Consider the following 10,300-nt stretch of genomic DNA (forward strand, 5'->3'; position numbering starts at 1 on the left):
CCCTTGAGGCAGCGCTGGGGTCAGGGGGACAGTGGGTACCAGTGTTGCTGTAATTGGGTGGCAAGATACGGAGCAAAAGGAATGATTTTGGCATGGCTTCCCTCTCACAGTTTATTCTATTTTCCAGAAGCTGGTATAGATAACACTTTTCCAAGAAGTTCAGATGTGGCAGAAGCTCTGCCCTAAGGTTCTGTGTGGGATTCACCACAGGGCTCTTACGTGAGGAAGGGGTAGCAAATGTGACCTGTGCTGGACCTCACATTTGATTGTTGTCCTTTGTGAATGCTGCTCAAGGGATGCCCTTGTAATGCCTTGGTTTTTTTACAAAAAACTTAGTGTAACGACAAAAGCAGCTGTCTTTGTTCTTTTTCAGGATTAATCTCTTACTATAGAGCAAAAACTCCTGAGGCCAGATTGGTCAATTAGCAGACATTCTGATTACCTTCAGCAAGGGCATAGCTAATAGAGGTACTGTATCTTTTTTTAGTGTAAAGCTAATTTAATGCCTAACAAAGCAGCACAGGCTTAAAGAATCTCTGAGCATCTTCTGCCCTGCTCTTAATGATAACATGGAGAAACTCTCCAGAAACTTAGAAAGCAGAACAAAGAGCAGAGTGGGAAGCTAATGGGAAAATGTGTCATGCTGCCATGGTATCGGAGCGTGCATGTTCTGGAGACTTTATTAAAACAGCCTGTTAGTGAGTTCTTGCTGCAGCTGCAGTTCAGGACTGTGGGAAGGCGGGGAGGCAGTCAGAGGTATGATGTTGATGCTTAACATCATCACAATGCTGCTTGCTGTGCTGCTCCTTTAATTACTGTTAGAGCCACAGCCTGTAATTTGGGAATCGTGGGTTATGTTCCTCGCTTTGCCAAGACTTGACTCCCTTTCCCTCAAAATACTGAGTTGTCATAATTATGCTTGAAGCTTAAGGACATCCAAAATTAGAGGCATCATTATAGAAATCATCCTTTTCAGCTGAACTCTAAACCAAGACAGAGTTCTTGCTGCCACCCGCTTTTCTGTATGAAGATGTGATGGTGACAGCTGAAAAGGCCGTTTGAAGAGCCTCTTTCTTCTACTCTGCCTTATTTGGTCCCCTGAAATCAGCTGACAGGCCACTGCCTGTGACCTTCACTCTTTTTAATCTTCCTCAGCCCTACACACAGAAACTTTCTGGACTCTAGCTGGAACTTCAGTGGTACAGACTGGAAAACAAAGCTGGAGTGAGTCTAAAATCAGAGCATATGAAATGCTGCTGACTCGTAATGCGACTAACGCTTTTCTCCTCCCCCATCATCCATTCTGGCTTCCCCCTTTTTTTTAATCTTCCCCCCCCCCGCCCCAATTTCCTTTTCCCGTCTCAGAGTGTAGCTGAGTAGTTTCCCCTTTTTGCTTCTCTTAAACCACTTTTGCTCCTGGAACGATCTATGCTCAGAACATAAAGCGGGGCTGCAACCCAGACAAGTTTTCTCAGAGACAGGACACAGACGGGTGGTGCTTCACCAGGAGAAGAAACACAGAGGCCTTTGACTGCACAGGCTCAGGTTGGTCCAACACAATGCAAAATAGCTTATGTTAATTAAAAGGAGAAAAAAACCCTTCTTTTACAGCTCTGATGGAAGGATGTGGTGTTTACCAAGAGGGGAATGCATTTCTTGTACCCTGCTGGGGTTGGTTTGATGTCAGGCAGAGCAGAGTATCTTCTGGGAGATGTTCAGCTGGTTGGAAGGAGGTCATGGAGCTTTGAAGAATTCTCTTTTCTTAGAGTTTCCCCCTAGCTCTCCTTCACGTATGTGTCAGCAGTGCTGGCACTAACCTCAACCTGCTGTTCTTTCAGGTGTGACTGTTGTATATCACCATGTTCTGCAGGTGATCTGGAGGCGCTGAGTTAAGGACCGTGTGGGAGATGTGTTCCTGTATCTAAAAGACACTTCCATTCTCAGTCTGTTAACGTAGTTGGTTTCACCACCCCTTCCCCACTACTCTGGGAGGCTTCGAGTCTCCTTGTTTGTTTTTTGGTTTTGTTTTTTCAAGACAGGACAACACTGCTCACTGGTACCTCTCGCTCCCCAACATGTTGGAAGAAGATAACGATGAGACGTGTTGGAATAACCTGGAGAACTTCCGGGTGAAGCTGATCTCCGTGATAGACCCTTCCCGAATCACGCCCTACCTCCGCCAGTGCAAGGTGATCAGCCATGATGATGAGGAGCAAGTTCTTAACGACCCCAGCCTGGTCATGCGCAAACGGAAGGCAGGTGGGTGAAGTGCAGCCTTCACGAGGCTTTTCTTGTGGAATAATTTTGCAGGGGGACATTTCCAAGAATAATTCAGTGCGTGTTGTCCCTCGTTCCTGTCTCCTGGTGTTTGAGGGAATGCTGGCAGCAGAGTCAGTAAAGTCTTCATGACTCTTCTGTACGGTCCTGGTCTTGTTCCAACCAGAGAGAATCACAGAATTCATTATTGCTATTAGTGCATCTTTTGGATTGGGTTAACTCTTAGTGATAACTTACTGAAGGTCATGGAAAAAAAATTGTTTTCCCTGTTTTCCAGATTGGAAAGCAGGACAATAAAGAAAAATCCCTGGGCCTGATTTGGTACAGATATTTCTAGACAAAGTAGGGAACTGAGCTTAAAGTCAAAAAGACTTTGTAAGTCCAGGCTCTCTTAGGCTTATCCCTGCCCTTTTTTCTCCATATGTGCTTCTCGTATTTGGAAATGGAGCTTCAAGCTGCAGAAACTGTCGTGGTTCTTTGTTTTAACTTAAGTTTTTTGTAATTATCAGCAGGATAACATAAAGGGTGATCAGCTTTTTGCACCCACTGTAGTAGGACTTAAGTACTAGGGTTAAGTTTTAACTGGTCCTCCACAGTTCAAATGCTTTTGTATAGTTACTGGGTGATTGTCTTAGGATTGGCTGGGTTTTTTTTTATCCCAGTGACTTTAATCTGCTTGTGAAGAAAGTGGAGTGATTTGTTATTACATCAGAAACAGGTAAAGAGATAAATAAATTAATAGAATATCCTGTTGCTATTATTTCAGGTGTTCTTCTGGACATTCTTCAGCGGACGGGACAGAAGGGCTTTGAGGCTTTTCTGGAGAGTCTTGAGCTTTATTATCCACAACTGTATAAGAAAATAACCGGGAAGGAGCCCAGCAGGGTTTTCTCTCTGATTATAGGTAAAGTTTTGTGTTCTGAAAAACCAGCTCTTCGTTTGGTGTTGCTGTGTAAATTAAGGGGGGGTTCACCTCCACTTTCGCCTCTCCCCATCTTCGGGGAGCAGTTGGGAGCGTTCCCTGTGTGCTTCAGGAGGGTTCTGGGAGAATGTCCCTGCTGTCTGGTGTCACGGGCTGGACCTGGGAGGGTGGAGGAGGAAGCAGAAGGATCAATTCTTCCTTCTGCCTGTTGTGACAGAGAAACAGCAGGGATAATTTGATCACATGTGTCTTCAGGGTTTGCACACTTTTGTGTGGTGTGTGATGGTCCTGAGCTGCAGTGATCAGTGGGTGGGAAGCTGTGCTGTAGGTGTGTTCAGGGAGCAGACAGGACAGTGGTGGCTGACATCTGTCACCAAACAGACACCGCAGGGGAATCCGGCCTGAGCCAGCTCCTGATGAATGAGATCATGAAGCTGCAGAGCACCGTGCAGGAGGAGAGGCGGAAGGCCCAGGAGCTCACCATGTGGCTGCACTCCAAAGAGGACACCATCAGGGAGATGTGGGTGAGGGACAGCCTGCTCCGCAAGCACCAAGAGCGGGCGCAGAAGATGAAGGAGGAGAGGGACAGCCTGAGCAAGGAGCTGCGGAAGTGCAAGGACGAGAACTACAACCTGGCAATGAGCTATGCCAAACAGAGCGAGGAGAAGAGCGCTGCCCTCATGAAGAACCGGGACCTGCTCCTAGAGGTCAGTCACCCTCTTCTAAAGCTTCCCCCTTCTTTCCCGATCCCTGGAAGGCTGCGCTGGGCACCAGACTTTTGCAGGCCAGAGTTTTCTCTTTGTTACTGATGAGCTCTCTGAACCTTCTGGTAGATCGATCGCTTGAAGCACAGCCTCATGAAGGCAGAGGATGACTGCAAACTGGAGCGTAAGCACACCATGAAACTGAAGCACGCCATAGAGCAGCGTCCAAGCCATGAGGTGATGTGGGAGATCCAGCAGGAGAAGGAGTTGCTCTTGGCCAAGAATCAGGAGCTGGAGAACACTCTCCAGGTTGGTGGGGGTGGTTGAATTACGGACTCCTGAGAAGTGATTACTTGTAGCAGCCAGAGCAGCGACGGGGAGTACTGGAGGCTTAGCTGTGGCCTTGTTCTCCCAGGTCAAATAGAGCACGTAGGACTGTGGGAAGAGAGTTAATATGGAGTTAGATGTATCTCACTTATTTTTTCTGTCCAGCAGGTTGCCAGGGAACAGAATTTGGAGAAGAGCCTCTCCAATGAGACTCTGGAGAATGACTGCAGCCAGATACTAGAAGAACGCCGGGAGCTGATGAACACCATTTACAGCCTTCGCAAGGAGCTGCGACGAGCCGAGGTGCTTCAGGACAAAGTACGTGATGCACTGCAAACTCCTGCTCAGGGTCAGTGGGAGAGACAGGCAGAGGAAGCACCTCCAAGGTCTTGTCTATGGAGCACAGGAGCTGCTTGGCACCAATCCTTGCTGCTCCTACTCTAGTGTCTGTGTTATAGTTTGTTGAAAAAAGGCACGCTAATGTTTTAGCATTGTGTGGCATTAACTGTTACCTGTTATTGCCTGTGTTAATTAACAGTTCCTGCCCCCTCAGCTTGGAGGGTTTCCCTCCCGAGCCATGGGAGCTTTTACCATGATTGGTGGCTCAGGTAGGTGTAAATCCATGAGGTTGACCAACCTTCTGGTTGGCCTTGCTCCAGCTGGACAGTCTGGCTGAGCTTTGAGATCGCACAGGGCTCTGGCCACAGCGATCTGTGTCACCGAGCGGGAGGGCTGAGGGTCTGGCTCAGGCTCTGCCCACAAGGAGGGTGCTTTTGACCTTGTCTCACCAGTACGCAGAGGAGAGAGAGATGCTTGAACTGCAGTGCACGTCTCTGAGGAAGGACTCCCAGATGTATAAGAAACGGATTGAAGCTGTCTTGCAGCAGATGGAGGAAGTGGCTTCGGAAAGAGACCAGGTGATGGAACATTCCTCTTGGAGCTGCCGCTAATCCCTCCTTCCCTGCTCAAAGTGGGCAAATACTGTGACCCTGAACGTGCTGTTGTGTGACATGCCGTGTCATGTTGTCCCTTCCACCAGGCACTCCTGACCCGAGAGCAGTTCTACGCGCAGTACTCCAAGAACCTGGTGGAGAGGGACGCTTACCGCAAGCAGATCCGGGAACTGGGGGAGCGATGTGACGAAATGCAACTGCAGCTCTTCCAAAAGGAGAGTCAGTTACTGGCTACCGAAGCCAAGCTGAAACGGCTGCAACTGGAGCTTCCCTCACTGGTACGTCTGCGGGGTCGTCATCTGTGTGATGAGTTGAGAGTACAGGCACCTAACCAGTATGAATCCAGCAAGGCCGTGCCCAGCTGCGTGGGTAACCCTTTCCATGCAAACCCTGAGTTTAATAAAGTGAAACTTGTGACAGTTCCTATTGCCTCACCCTGGTTCCAGGCAGGGAGAAGGTGCACAGATGCAAGCTGAGACCTTCTGTGTTTGGAGCGTGTCCAAAGGTGATGAGGGGATCCTCAACCACCAAAGATGAACTCTGTTTAGAGACCATGTATGAGCCATTTGGAGGAGGGTGTAAGAGTGCTAAAGTTTTTTGGAATGAAAGTAGATACACAAGGGCTTTATTTAATGTGGTATCTTGTGTAGTTCCTCTGAGTGATCAGACAGGAGCGTAGGAGGGAGGAAGACCACACTTCTCTGTTTTCTGGATCTTTCAGTCTCTTGAATATTCACTTACTGCCACTTCCTTGCTTATGAGGAATGATTAATTTATACTGGTTTTATTTCAGACCTCTGACCTGGATGACACCTCCTCCAGAGATTCCCAGGAAGTGAGTAGGGTGCCTTGTTTGCCTTTTACTTTCTTCTGGTTTAAAATTCCTCACTTGTGCTCAGTTCTCTAAGTAATACCAGGTTTCAGTCCACGGCTCAGGCTCGTTTCAGTGATATCCAAAAGTACAGAGGCAGCAAAACAGACCAGTGCCAGAATCTCTCTGTGTCCTGAGATTTCTAGGTGTCGGACACAGTTATGGTGTTAGTCAGCAAGATTTGTTGAGTCTAAGCAAATCAGGGGAATTGAATTATCTTGAGTTGCTCCTAATTGTCTCTCTTGTGGGAAAACAGGCAAAAATAAGACCTTACCTGGGGACATCTGTAGTGAAGGGTTTTTGCTTAGTTCATAACTTCAGTGTGGAAGTGAATATCACATTGTCCGGAGGCTAAAAGTATAAAATCCAGTATAAAGGAACAGGATCAATTAATGGGGGATAAATCCATGAGTAACTTCTGGCTCAGTCTCCAGTTTTGCTGGCAAGGGATGCAGCAGGGAAAGGTCGGTTTTATGCACATCCTGTTTCTTATATTCCTCTGTCTGTTCCCAGCTACTGTGTGAGACAGAATAAGGGGCAGTTCTCACATTCTTGCTTTGTTTCTGTCCCGTAGCTTACTCCTCATGGTCACCTAGATGAAGATACACAGCCGACTAAAAGTAAGGCTTTTCTTGGGAAAACATAGAGTAGAATTCTTGAGAACATGGTCCTGTGTTTCAAAGGGACAGGAAAAGACATTCCTGGGTTTTATTTTTAGTGAAGAACAGGTCATCTGACTGGGGATCTCCAGTCTTTTTTTAGGCAATCTGTCTACTGAATTTTGTCCAGGAAAAATCACCTGGAACCTGGTGCCTTTGAGAAATAGCCCCTGGGTGCCTCTTCCCCCTGACTCCTCTTGCATTTGTGGCAGAGCTGAGAATAGAACACCCTTCCACTTCTGCTGGACCATGTGGCTTTCTCCAGGGATTTTTGCCTCCCCCCTTCCCTTTTGTGTCACAGTTTATTTTCACAAGAGCAGAACCTTGTAGTTAACTCTGTCACTGGTTCTGTTTCTGTGGCATCACCAGTGGAAATGATTCAGCAGCGTGGAAAGGAATTAACAGGCTCCTCTAAGAGCCAGAAATTCTCTTTCAAAACCTGCTGAGAAAGGAAGGAAACGAGCACAGCAGCAGAAAGTTTTCTATTTTGATCTCCTAGAAGATCTAAATGATCTTTTCATTCATTGAGCTGGGAAATTTTTCACAAAAGCTAAACAACAGTGATGCAAAAAGCCTTTTATTATTCTGCCTCGCTCAGTTCAAAAACATCTATCGTGATACCTGATCACTACGTAAGGAGTTTCACTAAAATATGGTCTGATGAGAAGTGCCCTGATACGCTCAATGTAGTTGTTGGGGAACAGGAACAAATTATGGTTAAAATACTGATTTAACATGATTTCTCATGGCGAACTCTAACGTGATTTTTTTAAAAAATGATTTGCTCCTGCCTAAGGAGAAACTAGAAAGCTGCTGTCTCTCTCTGAGCCTGGTGGGGAACTCCATCATCCTAAGCAAGATGCAGGGTTTGAGTGAAATGGGAAGTGACTCGCGCGTTGATCACAGGATTGAACCCTGAAGGTTCGGAGGTTTCAGTTCTGCTCCCGACTGTGTGTGGTGCTGGGCAGCCCCTATGCTGCAGCTACTGCTGTTGGATGGACTGCTGGAGGGAGAAGTGACTTTGCAATGGCAACTATGACTAAAGCTGTGATTTCTCCTTCTCTTAGAAGATTGCCCTGAAGAACAAACCCAGCAATTCAGCCCTCGAGAGAGCAGTCTGCCCCCGAAGTCACCCAGTGTAAGAGAATCTCTGTGGGCTCTTCTTTACTAGGACTGGGGTTTGTGATCTTCAATGTTCTTGTTAACTATGGATTTTACCAGGTTTGAGAAGCATCTAAGGAGCCACCACTTTTCCAAAATCTGAGCACTTTGTGCAAAATTCACCTTCCAAAAAGGGTGAGCTCTGAACAGCAGAACATTTATGGTGGTTATCTCTCCATCTCTGCCTGGAATCTTCTAATTACTTTCTGGCCTTCATCTTTGGGTATGGATGTTTTCCAGTTTAATTGTCTTTAGTATTACTGTTGGTACAGGAAACAGAATCCCAAATTTACAAATGGGAGAGAATAAAGACTGTAAAACTATGTGAAATAGCTGTATTACCACGCTGCACACACGACAGTGGACAGCCCAGAACTGAACGTGCTGTATTCATTCTGCAGGCCCGAGCAGACGCAGGAGGGAGCTGTGGGCTCCTTTCCCAGAGCAGGGGTTTGGTAGTGAACAGGCACAGGTTCCCTTTTTTTTCCCCTTCTTCATTTAAACGTAAAATGATTCATTACACAAACAAGTCTGAGAGGAGAAATGACCAAGCTTCTTTGGGTGGTCCATGGCCTTTTACCCTCCAGGGGCCAGATGTGGTGCATCAGCCCCAAAACCGGCATCCTTTGCAGAGCAGGTTTGCAGTACCTGCTGCTACCTTTGATCTCATCGTCAGAGGAATCCGGTTCATATTTAGTTTTTTTTGTTGTTTTTTCTTTCTAGTTCAAGGAGTGTGGCTTAGCCAACGAGGAACTGGCAGAAAAGGAGCGGAGGAGGATGAAGGACTGCTTCGAGCGTTACCGAAGGTCAGAACTTTAGTAAGCAGGACTAATTCAGACATACCCGTGATAAGCTTGTTGTGTGTATTTTCTTTTTTCTGTCCCTCCCCTGTCCCCAAGTTTGATTCATGGAGGGCACAAATTCATTACAAATCCTATCTTCAGAGGCTCACGCTTCTGGCTGAACTGGTTGAGGCTCCTGCTTTAGTACCAGAGGTACCCAAGACAGCAATGATGGCATTTGCTCTGGACCATGCAGATGGTTCCACAGCGGGGAGTGGAGGGCAATCCAAAGAATTGCTAGTTTAATAAATGTGATAGATTTCTCCCATGCAAGTGAAATCTGCCTCACCTTCACTGTCTGTCTGTCTGTCTGTCTGACTGACGTATGGCTGACAGTCAAGTCCAAGCTCCAAGCTCCCACAACTGTGAATGGAGCAGATTTCCACCCTCTGTCCTCTTCAAATGCTCTTTGAAGGCCTGTCCTCCTAATGCCTGGTGTCTTCACTGATCACTGCCTTTATGGAGCACGAGACGGATGAAAACCTTGTAAAATAGGTACCTTATTTCTAGCATGAGATAGAAATGCTCCTTATGGCACTTTAAACTCTTCTTGTGATTGTTTTGGGTAGGATTCCTTGGCTTATTCAACAAAGCAGCAACAATACACCACTCTTCAAGAAATCTTAAGGCTGTCTTCACTTAGATTAATTCTCTTTATCTGATGCTTGCTGCAAGTCTCGGCTTTCACGTTGGGTGTGCGAGCAAACCCTCACCTTCAGTGAAACACCAAGTGGGTCAAAACACACCAAACCTCCCCACTGAACTCCCCAAAGCACTCAAATGCCACTTCTTTGCAGAAAACGTTCTTCTCAAAAGGAAATGTGTTGTTTTCAGAAAAAGAGCCCTGCGGAGGGCACCAGCTGACCGACACCACGAGGCCGACTGGGAGAACACCACCGGCAGCGACAACACCGACACCGAGGGCTCCTGAGCATGGCAGCCACCCTGCCAGGGGACCACCAGCCTGGGCTGGGGGCTGCTGGGCATGGTTCTCTCTCAATGCACTACTTAGATTTTAAAATCTAAACAAACACTTCTCAGAAGTTAATGTTTGCAATGGGACTGCCCTCTCCAGAGGCCCATTTCCCTCTCTAGAGGTCCATCTCTGTCTCCTGCTGTCCCCTACTCGTAGAAATGTAGTGATGCGAGAGGTGTGAGGTGCACAAATGAAATAAACAGGATTTAAGAGCTCCAAGGCCTGTGGGTGCGTGTGTGACACTTGCTCTGCGCCCCAGAAGGCCTGGGCTGACCTTCTCTTGAAGTCAGGGCAGGTGCTTGGTGGGATGCCCCTGCGGAGGGGGAGGCCTTGCTCCATCGTGGAGCCGGAGAACCCTTGGCCTGTGCAGGGAGGAGGCCGCCGGTCCCACCGACCGAAGGACTGGGAGTGATGCCCGGTTACCGGGGCGGGGACGGTGGCTTGCCCTCACCTGACATGGCCGCCGCCCTCACCTAACATGGCCGCCGCGGCCTCAGCGCCCGCCCCCTCCCCGCTGTGCGCCTGCGCCGTCGCCATGCAGCGCGCGGCGCGGCCGTTGCTGTGGGTCCTGCTCCGCGCCCCGCCGCCATGGCGGCCCCGCCGGCCCC

At 48.0% G+C, this 10,300-nt stretch overlaps 2 protein-coding genes across 12 annotated transcripts in view; both read left to right on the plus strand.

Annotated features, from left to right (window-relative positions):
- Window positions 1-348: 348 nt before the first annotated feature.
- CARD9 (caspase recruitment domain family member 9) lies at window positions 349-10,060 on the plus strand. 11 transcript variants are annotated; one of them, XR_001412139.1, is made up of 13 exons: window positions 349-2,259; window positions 3,044-3,181; window positions 3,581-3,906; window positions 4,033-4,212; window positions 4,396-4,548; window positions 5,022-5,147; window positions 5,270-5,461; window positions 5,977-6,018; window positions 6,629-6,674; window positions 7,781-7,851; window positions 8,598-8,680; window positions 9,053-9,446; window positions 9,551-10,060. XR_001412139.1 is itself a non-coding variant. In XM_014942997.1 (13 exons), the coding sequence occupies exons 2-13, from the start codon at window positions 2,076-2,078 to the stop codon at window positions 9,162-9,164; spliced, it is 1,653 nt and encodes a 550-aa protein (XP_014798483.1). In that variant the 5' UTR covers window positions 349-1,545; window positions 2,036-2,075; the 3' UTR covers window positions 9,165-10,060. The 11 variants fall into 11 exon arrangements, 8 of the variants coding, with proteins under 8 accessions (XP_014798483.1, XP_014798484.1, XP_014798486.1 ...); XM_014942997.1 differs by having other exon boundaries at window positions 349-1,545; window positions 2,036-2,259; window positions 9,053-10,060; XM_014942998.1 differs by having other exon boundaries at window positions 349-1,545; window positions 2,040-2,259; window positions 9,053-10,060.
- A 110-nt stretch (window positions 10,061-10,170) lies between these two features.
- The window catches only part of DNLZ (DNL-type zinc finger), a 2,198-nt gene continuing 2,068 nt past the window's right edge, over window positions 10,171-10,300 (plus strand). The window contains exon 1 of the mRNA XM_014942739.1: window positions 10,171-10,253. Within this exon, the coding sequence (XP_014798225.1) occupies window positions 10,171-10,253 (83 nt within the window). The remainder of the gene's footprint in view (window positions 10,254-10,300) is intronic.

Source organism: Calidris pugnax, unplaced genomic scaffold (genome assembly GCF_001431845.1).
Source record: "Calidris pugnax isolate Ruff unplaced genomic scaffold, ASM143184v1 scaffold102, whole genome shotgun sequence".
In the NCBI taxonomy this organism is placed as follows: Eukaryota; Metazoa; Chordata; class Aves; order Charadriiformes; family Scolopacidae; genus Calidris; species Calidris pugnax.